This window comes from Podarcis raffonei, chromosome 2, assembly GCF_027172205.1.
Source record: "Podarcis raffonei isolate rPodRaf1 chromosome 2, rPodRaf1.pri, whole genome shotgun sequence".
NCBI classification, from domain to species: domain Eukaryota; kingdom Metazoa; phylum Chordata; class Lepidosauria; order Squamata; family Lacertidae; genus Podarcis; species Podarcis raffonei.
Window position 1 is genome coordinate 6,023,852 of NC_070603.1, and position 21,232 is coordinate 6,045,083.

Here is a 21,232-nt window from a genome sequence, read left to right on the forward strand (position 1 = left end):
GTGCATATTTATTGTTGCATACAGACAATATACTTGTGCTTTGTTTATTATATGCACTTCCATGATTCTGCACAGCTTTCCTTTTGTGACTTGACTCTCCTCCCTCCTTTGCACATCTGTCCACAATGTGCAAGCCAGTGTGAAGCACACCTATGTTGCCCTCCTCTGAAAATCCCCTTCCCCACTATGCTGGTGAGCAGACGCAGACGCAGATTTGTGGTATGCAACAAAACACACCCACCCCAATATTTTTCCAAAAGGTCCAAGAAAGAAAGATAACCCAAGCTTCAGATTTCTCAAATTTAAACCAAACTTCTACAGGAGGCCCACCAGAGAAGGATAATTCTAGTCCAAGTTTATTATAAATATTGTTTGAAAAATCCCACTGAATCCTCAACACACAAGGGGTACTGCAATCAGAAAGAAGGATCCAGTCACTGAGACAAACCTTCAAAAAAAAGAACAAAAAACAACCAGGAACATACATCCTGTCCCCATTCCTGGACCACGTTCCCCAGGCAGGGCTGATGCTGTGATAAACAAACTGGACCCTGCCATTCTGGTTCTAGGCCAAAGAGGCTCCTAGCAGGTGCAGCCCTGGTGAAACGTCGAGAAGAGATGCCATTTGCTCCTGTGCTACGTTGCCAACTGATGCACGGAGGAGCCCCTAACCCTATTCCCCCTAATCTTCTTCAGGCTGGATCCCAGAGCTGGTTCTGAATTTTAGGTCCAGACAGTACAGCCAAATCCTTCCTCCCTGTCTTGGTGGCTCCATGCAGACAGGGGGAATCGATGGAGGCCGTCCCTGCCAGTGGGCAGGGCCCGTTCCCAACTCAGAAGCAAGCAGGGGTGGTGGTGGAGGGGGGGCACTGCAGCCCAATTGTGCAGGTTCCGGGCCAGAGCAGTGCACACGCTTGGCTTGGGCGCTGTCGCAGCCAAAGGAAGGCACAGCCTACGCAGGAACAAGGACCAATTGGGTCTGGCGTGTGTGGAAAGGGAGCCTCAAAAGAGGCTGCAGTGGTTACTGGTCACCCAGTTGCTGCAGCAGAGTCCGGCGCCGACGTTCCAGTTCCCCTTCACTGAGCTCTTCGCTCTCTGAGGTGTCCCAGCCGCTCTGCCAGGGAAAGGAGCGCGAGTGAGAAACCCCAGCACCTTTGCCCGCCCCCTGAAGTCTTCTGCATAAGGCCCGCCCGCCACCTCACCTTGCCGCCTCCTCCCCACTTCCAAATCCTTCTTGCCCCTTCCCACCCACCATCCCTGGTGCCGCTTGATTTCCTCCCAGGGCTCACCCGCTCCCTCCTGGTGCCCCGGGGAGGGGAGTGGCCTCTTCCCTCAGGTCGCGGAGGGGCCTTCTCTCGCTCCCACTCGTCGGCTCGGCTCGGGTCCTTCTTGTGCTCAGCTTCGCTTTCAGGGCTGTTCTGTAAAAGAAGCAGCTTGCAAACTCGAGGGCAAAAGGGGCCTGGGCTGGGGCAGCCGGCGGGGGGCTGCTAGCGGCCCAGCCAGCTCAGCGGTGACCAGCCCAATATAGGGAGGAAGGTGGCAAAAGCGGAGTGGGCTAAGGCAATGCAGAAAAAGACTACAGACAAGGTTGTGAGGAGTCTGTGCTGAGACAATCAACGAGCCTTAACTGAGAAAAAGAACCCAACTAGCTGGCAAGTTGTGTTCTGGACACAAGTGACCCTGCTTCTTTCTGAATCCCCTAGCAATGAAGTTGCTGCTGCTCTGATCAGAATCCAGCTGTACAGCTAACCTGAGGCCCTCCTGGAGTTCTTGGGACTCCAATTCACATCAGCGGCATCCAGTATGGAGCAAGAGTCAGGGGTGATGGGAGCTGGGAGTCCCGTGGCATCCGGAGGGCTGCACAGGTTTGCCCACCCGATTTATAAAATCTGTATCTTCGATTACAAAGTTTCAAAGGTGGCTGACAATTTTGATATGCAAAATATAAACAAATAAAAAAGACAACACGGTCAAACGGAAAGAGCAGCAGAAGCAATAAGAACCAGTGGTGGTAAAAATCTGGGCAAATAAAAGCACTTTAATTTTGTGCCTGGAGCTAATCCAAGTTGAGTGTCGGCTGAGCCGCCTCTGAAAGAGAACAATACAGAGCAGAAGGGGCCACTGCAGAAAAGGCACTGTTGCTGTCGTCACCACTTGGCCTCTAAATGTGGGGAAAGGATACAGATATTGAAACCTTTATTCAGAAACTCCTCTGGTCTGAGATTTCATAAGGCATTGCCCTTGTGCCTTCAAGTACATCTTTGCAATCATAAGGTCTAGAATCTTTATTTGAAAAAGAAAGCTGAGATGCTCAGGATGCTGCCTTTTGTACCAGATACTGGGTAATGTGCTTGTGTTCATCATAGCACAAACACACAAACACTTCTGACCACAGAATCATAAGGGCATGGAAAGTTTTCTGATTCTAATCTCTTTTCCCCGTGCTCCGAAGCAAAACACTCCATCACACTTTACTGCCTGTGGATTAAAGCACATAATGTCATTTACAGTGTGCCAAAAGCAGGCAACAGACATGAGAAAGTGTTAATAAATGAATAGTTGGCTAATGGTACCTAAATAGCTCTGACTAATGGACATGTGCTATAACCACACACACACAAAAAGAAAACATAGGTGCAGATCAGCTGTCCTGATCCTCCAAACCTGAAACAAATCCAACCCATTGGATTTTCTAACAGTCTCTGAAGCACTCGAGGCACTTTCAAGCACAGAACTTTTACATCAGCTCAGCTCACCTGAAATAAAAGTGCTTCTAGTGGAATCACAGTTCACACACTCAGCTGGCAACCTTTCTGCGTGCAGGAATCAGATGCAGAGAAATCAAATGATGTACAGGTATGTCTGTGTACGTCTGTTTCCAGGCTTTGAAACTCAGGGCTACACTGACTGGGTAGTGTGTCCCAGACCTGGACCTGTTTTAATTCTTTGTATTACCTTTTTAACCTAATGTGCCGAGCCTATTTTGGGGCCATTATATGTTTTATATACATCTGCATTTTAGATTCCAGGCGCTGGCAACTAAATTTTTACATTATTGTTTTAGGGTAATTTAAATGTCACAATGCCAGTAATATCGTTTGAATTTTGTTAGGTTGCTTCTCTCTAGCATTTTTGTCTTATACTGCTATGGCTGTATGCTAATGCAATAAAGGTTTGATGATGATACGTCTGTTTGTGTGAAGCCTGCAAGACTGCAGCATCAAATGACGGCTCACATATGGATCTCTATGGGCACATTCGCTCCCTCACACCTCACCATTCGACTCTGCAGTCACACAGGTCTCATTCTCACGCACACATATGTGTCAATGCATCACTTGACTTTGTTCTACACAATCCTTGCACACTGGGTGATTTGACAGCAGAACGTGTGAACTGCTGACAACTAGTGTGGCCTTAGTCATGTTCTCCCTATAGGACTGGACATGCAATGACTCCTTTGCAATCCCACAAAGAGAACTTGTGAGTCACCCTCCATGTGCTTCAATGGACTCGGTCCACACGTCCAGCTATGTGCCATCAAGTGATGAAATATCAAGTGATATATGTGGCATGAATTGGCCTCCACCCCCTGCTTTATGCAAATGCTGCCACTCATTGTGTTGTACATTAAATGGGAGATGATACCCATAAATACAACATAATTGTGCACTGTGTACAGAACTATGCATCCTGAGAAATTTAGCTTTCTTTTTTTAAAGAATCCCTTAAATACTGCAAATATATACTAAAAATCTCAAAAAATGCGAGAAGTTGGGGTGGGGAGAAACCAAGCAGGATTTCTTGAGGTTAAAGGGGCTTTCATAGCACATTGACATTCACCATTAAAGACACAGAAACATGAGTAAACAGCAACAGAGTAAATGAGGCAGCTAAGAGGAAATCTGCTTAAGGAAAATCACACTACAGAATCACAGAACTAGAAGGAACTTGGGAAACCATTTAGTCCAGCCCTCTGCTGGACAGTCGCAGGGCTCTTGCAGCTGCAGCAGCCTCCCTGGCAGATGGGTTGTCCAACCTCTCATTAAATACCTCCAGCCAACAAGAGCTCTGCACCTCTTGAGGCCAGTCTCACTGCCAGTCTCACTATAGGAGAAGGCTCCTATAGGGTTCGTTCGTTCGTTCGTTCGTTCGTTCGTTCGTTCGTTCGTTCCTTCCTTCCTTCCTTCCTTCCTTCCTTCCATCCGTCTATCTATCTATCTATCTATCTATCTATCTATCTATCTATCTATCTATCTATCATCTATCACACCCAGCTGGCCTCCCACCCAGGCAATGACCTGCTTTGTGTGCCTCCAACCCTGGGACAAAGCCATGCAGGTCACAGAACTCCATTTCCCGATTGGTCAGCGTGGAACACACCTGGCCTTGCATTCCTAACAGATAATAATAATAATAATAATAAATTTTATTTATATCCCGCCCTCCCCAGCCGAAGCCGGGCTCAGGGCGGCTAACAACAATAAAACAGTACAAAAGTACAGCACAAACAACATTCTAAAATCATTCATTATAAAATTAATTAAATTCAAGCCACTGGCCGCCATTGGGCCAGAGCTCCGTGAAGATTGCCGAGGGAGGGAGTCAGGCTGTGCTCCTGGCAGCCATCGATGAGATCGCACCGAAGCGATCTCCCCCTCAACGGTCCCCAGAGACCTGGCTTTGAATGTATTGCTCCAGCCCCTTGCCTCACCCGCATCCTGCCACTGCTTGCTGCCGTGGGACTCACCGATTTGTGCCTCTTTTTCTTGCTTTTCTTCTTCTGCCTCTTGGAGCGCCTGGTGCTGTGCTCTGGGGGGGGGGGGAGAGACAGCATGTGGGTGCTGCCATCCCTCAGTGGGAGCAGGCAAAAGAGCCGGTTCAGACTGTCCCGCCGGCAGGCAAACCTCTGTGTATCCCTGCCCATTCCACACAGAGGAACAGACGCACCGCTGGCTGGATTCAGCAGGCAGGCGGAAGGGTGGCCAGGGTGTCACGTGATTCATGTGGGTGCCAAAGCCCCCTCACCCATGCTGGATTACCAAATAGAGTAGGCACTGGCCTAGGGGCCCCACGCTTTTTAGGGGCCCCACCCCTTGGTTTATTAAAATTGTTGGTTGGTAAAATCACAAATGTATTAGGAGATAATTTGCAAGGGAGCCCCTAAAATTTTGACTGCCATGGGGTTTAATCCAGCACTGCCCCTCACACACAGTGAGCGGGTTTCTGTATACCAAAGGTGGGCAACCTCACACATGGCCCTCCAGACCTCTTCTTTTGGCCCTCGAGACATTCCCCAGGCCACACCCCTCCCTGGCCCTTACCCCTCCCCCAGCCTCCACTGCACTCCACTGGACTGCATCCTTGTACTGTCATAATGGCTCTTGCTGGCCTCAGTGGAGAGATAGATGCCCATGTAGAAACCTCTGCCTTTTGTGTGGCTGCCCAGCACCCTACTATGCTGAGAGAAGGGTGACACCCCATTGCCTCACCCCCACCCAGGAAGGTGGCCCACTATGGCCCTCAGGCAGAGGAAACTTCCCTCAGAATGGCAGTTTGAATCAACAACTTGGCTCCGCAAAATGCCCCACTCTTACCTGAATCAGGTGACGACGACGGTCCTGAACCAGCCGATTCCGAATGGTTTCGTTTCTTGCGCTTGGCTGTGCGGTGAGGGTGGTCTGAGCCTGACTCTGAGCCCTGAGGGGAGAAATTTGCACTCGTCAGTCACCCCCTCCCAGAGGGAGGGGCAGACTAGCACTTGGGAAGCCCAGCATGCCATTAATAAACCACAGGACATCACAAGGGCTAATCGTCACCAAGCGTGTCAGGGAGGAAGGTCTTAGGCCAGCTTACTCCCTTTCTGTGCCTGTTTCTACCCGGCCTGGGAAACCCCGACGGACCCCACCTACTGCTGCTGAAGAGGCCAGAGACCATCTTACTTGTGAGCTCTGCACAACCTGCTACTCAGGATGCCTCAAGACTATCTGGGGGCTTTATGGTGATCAGGATTTGACCTTGGAGATGCTTAATTTTTACTGAAACTGATTTAATGTTTTTCTGTCTTGTTAGACCTTTTTATGAATTATGTAGGGATTGCTTAATTTTACTGTATATGTACTGAGATGCTTTCATTCATGAAAACGACTTAAATTTGGGGTTTTTTTGTAATTATGTAAATCTTATGTCATTATGTAAATCACTGCCAAGTGAGGAGGCAGAATCCTAGGGTGATAGTGTGTGTGTGTGTGTGTGTGTGTGTGTGTGTGTGTGTGTGTGCTGTGTGGACACACATGCCAGTTTTGGATGGACAATTCCCTGCAATTGAAAAATCTAGAACATCCATGAAAAAGTCCTAGGCTAGTCTGTTCCTTCTTTGCTGATATTTCTTTTTTAAAAAATCCCAGGCAATTGTGTACATGGGGGTGCAGTCTACTCTTCCACCTCATTCCACTGCAGGTGTAGGCCACTGAGTTTCTCCCAACACTTCTTGCTGCAAAAACACCAACACAGACTGAGAGTATCAATAGGACGGGGGCAGAAGGCCCTCTGCCACTTGGCTCTGATGAACATGTCTCACCACCCTGACTTCAGTCACCCCCCTCCATCTCTTCCCACCACAGCCCCCTGGTCTCACCGAAGCAGACCGCTTGCGATGGTGCTTCTTGGGCTTTTTGGTGTGTTTCTTGGCCTTGGCGTGGAAATGCTGGCACTCCGTCTGTGGGGAGAGGGAGACAAAGAGATGGTGTGCATGTGTGTGAATCCAAATTGCAGAAAAAATCCTGAGCTGGCCCTTCTTCTGGTATGGCCTTCCTGGCTAGCTGTCTTCTCCACCACCTCCCGTCTCCACTACTTCAGCCTCTCATCATCAGGCAATCCCACCCCACAGATCCTCGTAGCGGAAGTTCCTGTTGAGGCTCAACCACTCTGACCCTCCCAATCAGCCCCTGCTCACCTCTAGTAGTTGCAGGAACTCACGAAAAAGGCGGATCCGCTCTGACTCCAGTGTGATCTGCTCGAAGGCTATGTTGTTGACAAACCGCTCTCGGACCTGGAAAGGAAAGCCAAAAAGGGGGAGGTGGACATGTTGGAGGAACTGGACATGGAGGAAAGAGTTAATTTCCTTCAGGAGCACACATCACTCCAAGTATGAGATAAGCCAGCTGCTATGGCAATGGACTTGTACCATAAGTGATTAAGGCATGTTAGCTCAGTACAGTGGTACCTCATGTTAAGTAGTTAATTCATTCCGGAGGTCCGTACTTAACCTGAAGCACCACTTTAACTAATGGAGCCTCCTGCTGCTGCCACGCCGCTGGAGCACGATTTCTGTTCTCATCCTGAAGCAAAGTTCTTAACCTGAAGCACTATTTCTGGGTTAGCAGAGTCTGTAACCTGAAGCGTATGTAACCTGAAGCGTATGTAACCCGAGGTACCACTGTACTCAGTCAGTGAGTCTGTCCATGAGTCGGAGTCCGTTTTACATCTTTAAGCTCCAGCAATAGAGATAATTTGTGCTTGTATATCTGTATCTGCAAAGCCTACAAGCTGTATGTATACATCAATGTTTGGAACTGTATTGCTGAAGCCTTATCCTCTACAGCAGTAAACTATTTTGGACCTTAAGCCTCTGGGTGGTGGCTGGAACTGGAGACAACTTCTGCTGCGTGGGAACCTCAACCTCAGATTCCCAACAGGATATCCTAACCCTGCCTCCTCATACAGGAAAGGCTTTAGGTGCTTCACACAAAAGCTGCTAGGTTATTACTGATGGAGGGAGTCATCCAGTGGCAATTAATGTCTTCGGACACTAAAGTGTTTGCATCAACCTCATTAAGACAAAAAAAGTTTTCTATTGAAGATCAACTTTAGGCTTTGGAAGCAGTCATTCCCAAAGTGCATGCTGCAAAAAATGAAAATAAGTAAAGGTTCCCATGAGGCAGAAAGCAGCCCACCCACAAAAGAGGCACGCTGTGTCTTGGCACAAGTCACTGGTCTGCTTTTGTTGCCTTCCAGTCGTCCTCAACTGGGGGTAAACAACACTGCTATACACTAGGTTTGATAGAATCATGTAATCACTCTTGGTGCAGAAGAATTACCGTATTTTTCGCTCTATAGGACGCACTTTTTTCCCTCCAAAAATGAAGGGGAAATGTGTGTGCGTCCTATGGAGCGAATGCAGGCTTTCGCTGAAGCCTGGAGAGCGAGAGGAGTCGGACCGAGAGGGGAACTCCCGCCGGGCTCCAAAGGCTTGCGGATACCTGCCTGCAGCCCAAAGCCTGGGGGCGCGGCGCTGCGCACCCCGCGCTTAGGGCAGCTATCCTGCCGGGCACCGCAGGCTTGCGGATAGCTGCCCTAAGCCTGGGGTGCGCAGTGGGCTACAGCGCCACGCTCCCCGGGCTTCGGATAGCAGCAAGCTCCGGGACCCGTTCTGGGGGCTGGGGTCGGGGGAAGCTTGGGCTTCCCCCGCCCCAGCCCCAAGGCTAAAAACGAAGCCAAGACATCCCGCTCGCTGTCATGGCTTCTTTGCTCTTTGGGGCTCGGGGGGGAAATATTTTTTCCCCCTTTATTCCCCCCCAAAAAAAATAGGTGCGCCCTATGGTCCGGTGCGCCCTATAGAGCGAAAAATACGGTACCTGCCCTCCAAAGGAGGCTGCCCAATGCACCTCTGCATGTGTCAGTACACTAGGCATTTAAAAGCTGTCTTGTGCAGAATCAGACCATTGGTCCCCTTTTGCCCAGTACTGCCTATACTTACTGGTGGTGGTTCTCCAGGATTTAAGACAGGAGCCTCTCCCAGATCCCCAGGAATTAACCTGGGACCTCCTATATGCAAAGCACGTGCCTTATCTCTGAACTTCAGCCCTGCCCGTTTTCCTCTCTAGTAGCCAATTCATGCAACTCTAGATAAAGGCAGCTGAAGCTGGTCCTGCAACCGAGTGCAGAAAACCTCACCTCATCCCAGGCAGTGTTGGGTTCCAGTGGAGGAGCTGCCTGGCGCAACATGCTCTTGAATGCCGCCTCCTTGCGCCGCATCTTGCGAGTTTCTTCCTTCTCCCGTTCACGCTCCCGTGCCTCGGCCTTTTCCAGCAGCTATGGGCAGGGAAGCAGGGAGCATCACTATGCGGCATTCCTCTTATCCTCTGCTGGTCACAGAACCCGAATGGCCCTTAGGGATCTCTCCCTTTCCTTGCACTGAATGAGCAAAATTATCCTCCTTGCCAGATCAGCCATAGGAACATACAAAGCTGCCTTAAACTGAATCTGGCTATTGGTCCATCTAGCTCAGTATTGTCTACGCAGACTGGCAGCAGCTCTCCGGGGTTTCAGACTAAAGCTCCCATCATTCCTGACAACAGGCCAGGCATTCTGGGGCTGATGGGAGTTGGGACAACAACGAGATTGCCACTGTTCTGCACTCCTCACCCCTAGCCTAGCATCTCTTCATCCAGTGAATCCCAAGTCCTAGTATTATGAAAGAGGGTTGAGGGTATCCTGCTCCCTATAATGTGAATGAATGAATTTATTAATACGGTCACAGACCAGCTTCAACACACACAATATCACAGATCATAAAAATATCAGAAATACAAGGGACAATATGCAATAACAAGAATTTAAATATAAAAATTAAAATTAATTGTTAGCGTGCCCCCTGTAATTAACATTTAGGGGATTGGACATTATGGGATACCACTTGCTTCCTGCGATTGATTGCAGACGCACAGAATTTAGCTACATTTAATGTAGTCTTGGGCTTCTTGTCCTCTAGCAGTAGTTTTAGACTATGGTATTCCGATTCTTTCCTAGACTTTTGCAAAACAGGTGTAATAAAAGTCAAACGTATATCCTCATAAAGACGACAATGTAATAGTACATGTGAAGCAGTTTCAACTTCCAACGAACCACAAGGACAGACCCATGCTGTGTATGGTTTACCCTCAAATCTGCCCTGAAGTAAGGCAGAAGGGAGAACGTTAAATCTGGCGAGGGTAAAAGACCGTCTGTATTTGGGTACCTGAAGACCTGACACGATAGTTAGCTGGAGAGAAACCTCTCCCATGGTCCCTTATTGCTGGATGTTTGATCATTTCGCTCATGTGGCATTGTAGTTCTACGTCCCAGATACGCTGGCGAATTGCAGTCCTAGCTTTCTCGAAGCCTGTCGCTATCAGGGTCTGCTGTGGGATCCCCAAGCCTTTGAGCTTTTCCAGCAGTGTAGCTTTCCATCTGGATTGGTAGGTATCTAATAAGGTTAAAGGTGCCAGCCCAACCGGGAAGAAAATAAGCTTTAGCCAATAATGGATCTTCAATATCCATATCCGAGTACTGATAGGAATTTGCCCAACCTCCAAACGGACCGCTATGTTGGATATGCAAGAGGGGATCCCCAGCAGGCAGCGGAAAAACTTAGTTTGAAATGCCTCTAAGAGAGTAAGGTTTTTAAAACTGCAGATCTGGGATCCATATAACAATTGTGATAGTATTTTGGCAGCAAAGACCTGGGAGGCTGCCGGTATGTATTGGCCCCCTTTCCCATAAAAGAATCTTATTAACGCTTTGGTAGATCTTTCTGCATTTGCAATAGTATTATTAATCTGAAAGCACCAGGAGCCCCTTTCCTGGAAGGTTACACCCAGGTATTTAAAGGTTGCTACCTGTTCTATTGAGCGATTGTCTATTCTCCATTTGTGCCTCCTCCTTTTTTTAGAGAACACCATGACTTTGGATTTGTTGTAGTTAATTGTTAGTTGTTCAATGCTGCAGTATTTGGTAAAAGATCTCAGAAGTTTTCTTAGTCCAACACAAGAAAAAGAAATTAAAACTGTGTCTTCCGCATATAAAAGGACCGGGAGGGGCGTACCAGCCAATTTGGGGGGATGGGCATTTTCTTTCAACATATTTCCTACTAGTGAGTTGATATAGAAGTTAAATAAAGAAGGCGCAAGGACACACCCTTGCCTGACCCCCTGGTGGATTTGGATTTCCTTGGATAGGTGGCCCTGTCGGTCACACCTTACCCGGATCCGTGTATTTTCATATAGACTGTGGATGAGATACAGTAGGCGTTTGTTTATATTTGCGGCGCTTAGCTTTCCCCAAAGCCTGTCCCTCGGTATTAAATCAAAAGCAGATTTGAAATCCATGAAGGCCACGTATAGGGAACCTCCTTTTCTTGATGTATATTTCTCCGCAAGATGTTGGAGAACAAGGCCCTGGTCTGAGGTTGACCGATTTGCCCTAAAACCCGCCTGTGCTTCTGAAAGAATGTGGTTTTGTTCCAACCAGTCCACTAATTTATCGCATAGGTGGGCTGCGTACAATTTGCTAATGATACTTAGGAGGCTAATTGGCCTGTAATTAGCTGGATCTGATCGGCTCCCTTTCTTGAATAAAGGGATGATGATTGCTAATCCCCAGTCCTCAGGGATAGTGGCCAATTGATCTATGCTGGTGAATAGGGCAGCTAGCACAGGGGCCCACCATTCAACATTAGCCTTAAGTAGTCCCGGTGTAATATTGTCTACGCCGGGTGCTTTTCCAGGTTTAAGGGATTGGATGAGCCTATAGATCTCTTCAGTTGCTACTGGGGGCCATTCGGCGCCAATATCACTCGAGGCTGGGGGCATGGCCTGCAGATGTTGATTTGATGTATATAAAGATGTGAAGTAAGCCTCCCAAATCCCAACTGGTATAGTATAATCAATTTCAATCGGGGAGTCTTGCCAACTTTTTGCAACTATTTTCCAAAAAGTGGCTGAGTCTTTCCTTCGAGAGGCCTCTAATAAACGTTGCCACTCCCCCCTTTGGGCCTGAAGCTTTTTCTTTTTAATCAGATCTTTATATTTACGTTTGGCTTCGAACCATTCCGCAGGAAGCAGGGGTAAGTTCGCTGATTTGTAGTTCCTGTACTTATCCAGCAAAGAACGCTTCATAGCAATACATTCCTGATCAAACCAGGGTTTGGATTTGTTGAGGAATAAAGATTGGCGCAATGTCTTTTTTTGGGTCAGGTGGGGTTGCAAAAGTGAAATCAGATCCTGGAACAAGATTATTCTAGATTCAGAACATGGTGAGTTTAAGAGATTATCTCTTCTCATGAGGAATATGTCAGAGTATAGCCTTTCAGATGTTTCGGCATTCAGCTTTTCGGACCATCTAATACGCGAGTATCTCAGCTCCATGTTGGAGGACCTGGGAGCTTCAAGTTTAACGTTGCAAAATAAGTCTTTTCTTGCATCCAGGAGGAGGCAGAGCGGTAGGTGGTCACTATCAACCCTCTCCTCCACTTTGCACTCAAGGGCTCTATTTAGGAGATTAAATGATACCATAGCATAGTCGATAGTGGAAGCTCCTGCATTTGATATAAAAGTAAATTCCCCACAAGTCTCCCCATTCTTGCGCCCATTTAGTATGACCAGGTCCAGCTTGTTAGAAAGACGCAATAGGCACAGACCTGCATAATTACATCCCTTATCTTTTGAGAGTCTGGTGGGTATAAGATGGTTTTCTTCCACGATGGGTGGCGAGTCGTGGAAGTGTGCATATAGTGCTTCATCAGACTGGCCAATTCTGGCATTAAGATCACCAGCCACTAGCACTGAAGCTGCAGGGGTTTGAGTCATCAAACCATCAATGTATGTTTCCAGCCCATGCCAGGTGTTTTTAATCAGCTGCTTGCCTCTTTGGGGGGAAGATATACATTAATCAGTAGCAGGGTGAAGAATCTGCTTTTCACTAGTAAGGCCATAGCCAGGTGTTTCAGTGTCTCTAATTTTACTAAGGACGCCCTCAGCCTTGTAGATATTAAAATGCCTAGGCCACCCTTGACTCTCCCCCCTTTAGTGCTTGGGGATCCTGTGAGGGACATTGAGGAAAAGCCGTTAACTTCTAGGTCCCCTGTGAGCCATGTCTCCTGTAAAAATACTATGTCGTAGCCTTGGATAAATTTAGCAAAGGATGGATCAGCTGCCTTTTTTTTGCCATCCAGCGATATTCCATGATAAAAAGCTAAGGTTGGCTTTACCAAGATCCACTCCTTGGCAATTATCTTCCAAGGTACTGTTGGAGTTTACCATTCTACGTGGCAGCCGACTATCATCCTTACAAGGAGAGCTGCCCAGGTGTTCTATGGTGTCAGATGGTAAATGTAGAGTGCTCACATTGGTAGAGACTGGGCCTTTGCTATGCAAGGCCTCCTCCTGGGGGTACTCTACCTGGTTGTAGCCTAATTCCGCTTCATCTAAATATCTCATTTTGGACCAGAAGCCTGGTGAGGTTTCCTTAGGCATGTTTTTCCTTATAGGGAGCGATGCATTATTCTCCTTTGTGAGTTGTACTTTCTTGATTGCAGGTAGATTAATCTCTGCTTTTACCTGAAGGTTATGTGATCGACGAGCTGCTGAATCGAGTTCTTGTGAGATGATCGTTTTGGGAGGGCTCTTGCTCTTTCTTTGGACATCTACCTTGTTTTCCTTATAAAAATCTTTCCTAGCCAGCTTATTTCTTAGCGTTTCTAATCTTTCTAGGATTTCAGCTTGTATTAAAGGTGGGAATGTCCAGAATTGACTAATTAAGGTATTTTCTTCAAAGGAGAAGTTGTGTGTAGGGGTATCCAGTTCATGAGGCGACTGGTGATTATTCTGATAATCAGCTTTATTGTTTTCCACCACCTTTGAATAGATGTCTTTCTTATTTAATTTGATGAGGTGCGAGGGGGGGCCGGGCACTTCAAATAGGCAAGTCACTGTCAGGCCCACCCTTTGCAGCTTCTCCTTATTAATTAATATTTGTTTTGCGGACGAGTCATCTTTAAATGTCAGCATCACTCGATTATACTTATTGTGATTTGGGAGAAAATCTGCCTTGCTAACGTTACCTTGTAGTAGGAGGCCTCTGAGTACTAAGTCGATTTTTTTAAATATATACGTTCTTTGTTGGTCCAGTGAATGTAATTCTGTACGGTTGTACATAGGGCAAATAACCAATCTGCGTCTGTTGAGGATCAGCGTTTGATTGTTCTGAGTTATCTTATTGCGAATGGGGGTGATAGTCTCCACAGTAGCAGAGGAGGTTTGCCGGTCTTTATCTAATTGTTCGTTCCGATCTTTCGTTGATTGAGGGTTAGGGGGTTGTGAAACGCTTGTCACTTTAGGTTGCTGGATAATGCTCTGTATTGGAGTTGCGGGTTTAGTATTCTTTATATTTGGTTCCTTTATTGTGGGATTCTCCAGGAGCTTGAATAACTTAGAAAAATTCAATTTCTTAGTTCGTATATGACTCTTAGTCCGCCTTCCCACTTTTATGTTTTTAGACTTCTTCTTGTGAAGTAGGTGTATTCTTTGGTGGCGATGCTTCTTTTTAGGTGAGGGGTGTGTGACTCGACTGTTGGTAGACATAGGAGTGGCCCTCTTTGGGACCTTCTCTGAGCTACTGGGCTCTGTTGGAATTTCAGCCGCTGGAGTAGGGGTGTGTGAGATTGCTCCCTTCCTGATGAGCTCTGTCAGGCTTACTAGCAAACCCACGCATTCCGTAAGAAAGTTCCTGATTGGTCTTAATTCTTTACTTATGTGCATTTGGCATTCATTCATCATTTCATTGAAAAGCCCAATCAGGATACAGATATTGCTATCTGTGTCCCAGCAGGCTCCTTTTAGCTGACTTGGATTTTCCTCTGTTCTCGTCGCACTTGAGGGTTCCATCCTAGCCTTTTCACTGGGGCTGGCTGCATTGACTGATCCATCTAGTGTGACTTCCAAGAGTTTCAAATTTAGTTCTTGGTCATGTTCTACGAGGGTGTCGGTAGCACTAGATTGGGAGACTATCTGAGCCATCTCCATTGCCAGACTGATTCCCTCTCTCTCCTCACCAATATCAGGTTCCTTCCCATACCATGTTTGGTCAATAGACCAATCGTGGAGGAGTGGGGACTCGGAGCATATGGGCGTTTTTGTTTTAGGCTTAAAATAATGCAAAATTTTCGTCTGCGAGGTTGCTGGTGGTGATTCTGCCCTCTGCGTTGGGGAGACCCCCAGAGCTTTACATTTCTGTCTGGTGAGCACCATCTCCCTGGAGTATACGGAGGTATGGAGGTATGTGGGATATGTGGATGTGAAGATAGCACCGTTTCGTCCCAATTAGACAAGCTGGAATTAACACTCCTCTCGTTAGATAATGCTCTCCCCAGAAGCTCCACATCTAGTTAATTAATTAGAAGTGGCTGTGGTCCACTGCGAGTCAGACTTTCTGACAGTTCATGAACTAGCGGTCAGAGATAGAGGGGGGTAGATGGAATAGATTTTTACAGCGGCATTACTTACAACAACCGTGACAGATGCAACGTTGAGGGGAGGAGGGCAATGAAATCCTATCGGGCTTGAACCGCCATCTTACTTGCCGAAGAAACTGTGTAAAGATACTTCCCGACGGCGTTGAAAGTCCTCCGGTGATGCTAGCATTAATTTAATGCCCCTGCTGTGCCCTGTCAGCTGCGTGGAGTTCCAAAATGTAGGTAAAGCTCAGTACTCTCTCTTCCTTTCTTTTTCTCTCTTCCACTCTCCTCTAATATAGTTGCACTTGGAAAGATGTTTCGTTGCGGTAGGCAGACCTCCAGCAGCCGAATGCCAATAAGATAAGGAGGTAATAAATCACTCCGGCTGGAGTCGAAGTCGGTGAAAGCTAAAGCTAAAACATCAGAGGGCAGCGAGGGGCTGCTGCTCCCTCGACAGATTGAGCAGTAAAACAATAAAACAATAAACTAAAAGCAAAGAGAAGCGAGGAGGTGATAAAACAGCTGGTAAGACGTTAAAACTGAGAGTTTAAAACCAAGAAGTGGCTAAAAACTACTTAAAAACTACTTAAAAACTTAACTAAAAGCAGAAGACTCGGACTAGGCTGCTGTCTCCGTCGCCATCTTGGTTCCTCCCCCACCCTATAATGTGCTCCTACAGTCTCCACTGCTCCCAAGGAACATTTATTTGGAGCCAACAAGGGGCCAGTCACTGTACTGAAGGGGCATGTTGGTCCCTGCCTTTCAGATGCACTTAGCTATTGGAAATTGTGCTGTACGTCTTGTGCAAGCAACTCGGACTCCTCCAGGTAACCTATTTATAGAGCACTTATCCTGATATGCTTGAATAAAGCTTATGCGGAGATTAGACTGCTGAGGATTTATTACTGTGGCTTTCAGCCAAGATGTAATGCTATGATGTGCGTTCATCCTGATTTGCTTGTGGGATATTGACATGTCTTCTCACTAATCATTTGTGCACCCCACTTTTTTCAACGCATTTCCCCATCACTTTCCATACAGCAATCAGTCCAATTATTTCTCTTCTTTTTGAAAGTGGAACTGACATGTGAGGGCGGCAGATCCCTTTAACTCGCTTTAATCACACAAACCGCATTCGCTGGAATCCCTCCCACCGACAGTCTGGAGGCACACTGACGGACCCCTGCCCTACTCACACTGTTGAAAGTCAGCTTAATGTTGCCGGCATCCAGCGTGGCAGCACGCTTGTCAAAACTGATGACGTGGGCGAAGTCCTCAAAGGTTGTGTTTATTTCTACGCTGAAGCTCCGGTCCTACCAAGGAGAGATGGGAGGGGGGGCACAGAGGAGAACAACAGAATTAGGAATTCCCCTATTTCCCTCCAAAAACCACAAAGAAAGCCTGTTCCAAACCACTCTCTCCAAAATCTGTTACATGTCCATTTCAGTCATTACTTTTTTTTAATTCAGAAAAAGTGAAATTGACACAAGGTAGACTGTACAGTCATACCTTGGTTTTCAAACGCCTTGGGAGTCGAACATTTTGGCTCCTGAACGACTGAAAACCAGAAATGATTGTTCCAATTTTCAAACGTTCTTTGGAACCCAAATGTATGACGCAACTTCCGCGGCTTCCGATTGGCTGCAGGAGCTTCCCGCAGCCAATCAGAAGTCGTGCCCTGGTTTCCAAACGTTTTGGAAGTCAAACGGACTTCCGGAACGGATTCCGTTCGACTTCCAAGGTACCACTGGACTTGTTTCTCTTCACAGTGAAATTGACACAGATATGAAAACATGGCAGATTTTCCGCTTGTGAAGGAATAACGTTTCAAATGACACTATGGATTCATTGCCAAGAGAAGAAGCTTCTGGAAGAATCATAATTGGACACAGGGAGAAGGTGCAGCCAGCTCTGGGATCATGGAGAGAAGGACAGGTTGGGATTCAGGAGAGGGAGCAGTAGACCAGGAACAACTTATGTGTTTCATTCTCTCCATGTCCCTCCAACGTACACTATGGCCACACCTTCAGAATGTCCTTGATAATCTTCTTTTCATCATGGAAGCGGGCCTTCAGGTCTTCCACGTAGAACTTGAACAGGTCCAGTGGGGTGGAGCCTGTGGAAGGGGAGAAGAACACATCCCATTATTCATGCCTGCAAGAAGGAGGTTTTTTAAGACAGTGGCTTTCAAACTGCCCCAGGATTCCTTAGACGTTTATCAGCGGCCCAGTAAATGACAAGACAACAATCCCTGGTAGACCGCTACCAGTCCCCCACCTCACCCAGTAATCTGCAACAACAGAAGAACAGAAAGTGTGTTCTCTGGCTCACTCTCAGTTCAGGCCAGGTGAAAGTGAAGAACCCTGTATCAATGGAAGACCCTGGAAGATGGGTGAGGCAGGTGTGGCTCCTCAAGATACTGCTGGACTACAATTCCCATAATCCCTGACCATCGGGGCCATTTTGGCTAGAGCTGATGGGAGCTGAAGTCCACAGCTTCCTCACCCCCTGCGTTAAAAACATTCTCCAGAATCCTGTGCAATGTACAGAGATTCAATGGCAGAAAAACCCATGCAGAAAATGTATCCCCCCAAAAGACAGGGAGTCTGAAAAACACTGAGATAAGATAAGTTGCCTTAAAAACTTGAATGAAGCCACTGGGCGTCCCCAGCTCAGAGCTGCTAACTCTGGTTCAAGGGCTTCAAGTATCAGGCATCATGCTGAAGATCCAAGGTTCAATCCTTGTTGTTTCCAATTAACAACCTGAGGGCTTGGATCCACTAATTGGGAATGATGAAGGTTGACTCTGGGATCTTCAACAGGCTAAGCATGTTCTCCTACCTCCAAGTTATACCCTCTGAAAACTAAACTAAAAAAAGAGACAGAACCTAGGAATGGAAGCTCCCCAAACCCTCCAACCATCCTTTTCCTCCACTGAGCACTTTTCATTAGCAGAAGAGTGCTTTTTAATCCCATGAAACAAGCCATGTTGACCACCATAAGAACAAGAGAATATTCTGTCTCTGAAAGCAACCATTTTTACTGATGCCCCAAGCATTTTGGAAAGGGTTCTTTCCTTCTTCAGGGGCAATTCCTTGTGGGTGGGGAACTGCTTTCTTTGTTTTTGTGGTGCTTTTAAACCCCAGCCGCACTGACAAATACCACTCTTCATAGAAGTTGGACTATGAACGTTCCGCGGTCGACAGCTTTATCTTCCCATTGGTTAGCTGGAATGCCCATCTTGTCACATCGGCTCAACTAAATCACTACCAGGAGCACAACCCAATACAGAAATTCACCCGCTCCTGTGGAACCTTTTTGTGTGCCTCAGCTGGTGCTCACACCTACTGCTCTATGTTGGGCTTTCTGCTCTCTCTTTCAATACATCCCAGGCACCTCCCCTTCGGATGAGGGTCACTATGGAGAAGGGGGTGGGGGCTCCTGTCCATCGTCTGCTTACCAGGCTGGCCCAACATGTTGGCAAAGCGTCTGTCGGTGCTGAGGGAGGGGTACAGCTCCATCCAAGTGGACATGGAGTGCAGGCGCCCGCTCTCGTGCAACTCGTCCAAGAAGGCCTGAGCAAGAAGCAGCCTGGTTATTCTACGATAGAGCGAGAGAGATCGGGGAGTCAGCCCCTCCCCCATTTACAGGCCCTGTCGGGGGCGGGGCGGCCCATGTGCTCTAAAGCAGGCCCCCAAACCCCACATTCCCCCTAGGCAGCCCAAACACAGCTCATATTGGGAGGGGAAGGGGCCATTTTTTTTAAAGACCTCTTCTCCAAACGTTTCCTAGGAAATCAGGAATACTTTTCAGGTCAGAGCAAACATTGTCTGTGTCAAGAGCATGCAAAATAGGCTCTGCCTTTGCTCTGTTGCCGAACCATCTTAACAATTCCTTTATCCTCAAGATAATTGCAGGGACATAAAGGGACGCGGGTGGCGCTGTGGGTTAAACCACAGAGCCTAGGACTTGTCGATCAGAAGGCTGGCAGTTCGAATCCCCGCGACGGGGTGAGCTCCCGTTGCTTGGTCCCTGCTCCTGCCAACCTAGCAGTTCGAAAGCACTGCTCCTGCCAACCTAGCAGTTCGAAAGCACATCAAAGTGCAAGTAGATAAATAGGTACCACTCCGGCGGGAAGGTAAACGGCGTTTCCATGTGCTGCTCTGGTTCGCCAGAAGCGGCTTAGTCATGCTGGCCACATGACCCGGAAGCTGTACGCCGGCTCCCTCAGCCAATAAAGCGAGATGAGAGCCGCAACCCCAGAGTCGGTCACGACTGGACATAACGGTCAGGGGTCCCTTTACCTTTTTTTAAAGCAGCAGATGATTACAAATGCGGCTACAAGAGAGAGTGTATGAAGCTGCCTCGTTCCCATCAAGCCCATGGTCCATCTAGCCTAGTAATTGCATACTCAGACTGGCAGCAACTCTCTGGGGTGTTAGGCAGACATCCCCCCCCCCTCAACCCAGGCAGGGACTGAACGGGGACCTTCTGCAACCAAACCATGTGCTCTGCCCTTCCCCAAGGCTGCCTCCCACTTTCCAAACAGGGGCTCAGGGTTCCCCCCACTGATTGTGCCCCCCCAAAGCTGCAGCTACCTGGAAGGCTTCCCTGTTCTTGCGCTGCTGGCGCCTCTCCCGCAGCCGGCCGCGCTCACGTTCCTCCTCCTCCTCTCTTTCCAGGGTCCGGATGTGCTCCTCAAAGCAGATCAAGGCGTCCTCCTTGTCCATGTCTGAAAGAGGTGGGAGGGGCCCGAGCTCAGCTGGGCAAGAGGGTGCATCGCTCTGGGCCAGCAAGGTGGGGCAGGCTACAGCACAGGGAAACAGGGAGGGGAGTCTATCATCTCTGACGGGGGGTGGGGGGATCTGGGTGGGGAGAGGCATGTGGTGCTGGAGGGGCGGGGTGGGGGTGGCAGCAGCAAGGAGAGCCAAAGGCCAGGACATCTGAGCACTGCTTCTACGCTTTATAGCCCTAGAACCAAAGCTTTCAGGACTTCTGGAAAGCACAGCAAACTCAAAACAGGTCACAGCCAAAACACCCATGCCAACAGAATACATTTATTTCAAGGGGTCAATCACAGTATTCAGGATTTCAGGGTCTCAGGGTCTCCCTTTATTTTATTTATTAACAACAGATATAGATTTGGATATTGATAGGTGTCTGAGCTTTTCCCACTTGAAACTGAAGGGCTCCACCCCATCCCATTAGTGAGTCTGTCGTGCGCACAGAGCCTCATAGGAGCCCCTGTGATTCTGGGACTTCCACCTGGGAGGGGTGTGCGTTCGCCTAGGGGGCTTTGTGCGGAGAAAGAGAGAAGGACTAGGGAGGTGGAAGGCGCCTCACTTTGCAGGTCTTCATCCTCGGCAAAGCTGGGGTTGTCCATGAGGTACTGCTGGGCTTCGGACCAGGTGGTCTGGAAGCTGACGCGGCTCATGCTGTCCAAGATGCTCTTCAGAGCCTGGATGTTCCTCTTGCGCAGCTGCTTGGCGTGTTCCTGGGTGGGGGCAGAGGACAGCATTGGGGGATGGAACCCACCCCAGCAGGGCACCTGGCTTCCTGCCCCCAACCTTCTCCATTATGAGGACTGGGGAGGTGATGGGCAGGGAGGGAATTCTGGGAGATGGAACGCCTGGATTCTATGCAAACAATCAACCACCTCTGTCCTCCTTTGCTCACACTCCTTGTTTTCGTTTTACCTTCTCCTTTTTGGCCAGGAAGAAGAGAACATCATCGTAGATCTCCTTGCGGTCACGCTCTGGCACCACAGCCCACACTTCCAGCTCCCCAAACATCTGCTCAGCTTTCCTGGGGGGACAGGAAAAGAAAGGAAGCAAGCAGCAGGGGGGTGATGCTGCTGCGGTGTGGTCAAGGGGGCGCATGCACACAGAGGCCCTCTGGCATGGCCACAGCCAGGAGCACCAAGCTCGATTCTTCTCTCTCTTTTTAACTAGTGCCAGGAAG

At 48.2% G+C, this 21,232-nt stretch overlaps 1 protein-coding gene and 1 long non-coding RNA gene across 6 annotated transcripts in view; one reads left to right on the top strand and one right to left on the bottom strand.

Moving 5' to 3' along the window:
* Positions 1-338: 338 nt before the first annotated feature.
* PRPF40B (pre-mRNA processing factor 40 homolog B) overlaps positions 339-21,232 on the bottom strand; it is a 35,002-nt gene continuing 14,108 nt past the window's right edge. Inside the window, exons 14-26 of one of the 5 annotated variants that reach the window (XM_053371726.1) lie at positions 20,968-21,076; positions 20,615-20,765; positions 19,870-20,003; positions 18,732-18,846; positions 17,296-17,387; positions 16,468-16,584; positions 8,956-9,093; positions 6,956-7,051; positions 6,638-6,718; positions 5,598-5,700; positions 4,751-4,812; positions 1,290-1,418; positions 339-1,114 (exon numbers count right to left, since the gene is read on the bottom strand). In XM_053371726.1, the coding sequence (XP_053227701.1) occupies positions 1,022-1,114; positions 1,290-1,418; positions 4,751-4,812; positions 5,598-5,700; positions 6,638-6,718; positions 6,956-7,051; positions 8,956-9,093; positions 16,468-16,584; positions 17,296-17,387; positions 18,732-18,846; positions 19,870-20,003; positions 20,615-20,765; positions 20,968-21,076 (1,420 nt within the window). In that variant the 3' untranslated portion in view covers positions 339-1,021. Of the gene's footprint in view, positions 1,115-1,289; positions 1,419-2,006; positions 2,479-4,750; positions 4,813-5,597; positions 5,701-6,637; positions 6,719-6,955; positions 7,052-8,955; positions 9,094-16,467; positions 16,585-17,295; positions 17,388-18,731; positions 18,847-19,869; positions 20,079-20,614; positions 20,766-20,967; positions 21,077-21,232 lie in introns of those variants that run through there. The other 4 variants (XM_053371721.1, XM_053371751.1, XM_053371733.1 and 1 more) reach the window with 4 other exon arrangements.
* Positions 7,047-7,626, top strand: LOC128405286 (uncharacterized). Its single transcript, XR_008328260.1, has 2 exons — positions 7,047-7,221; positions 7,449-7,626. It is a non-coding gene; the product is annotated as an uncharacterized LOC128405286 (long non-coding RNA).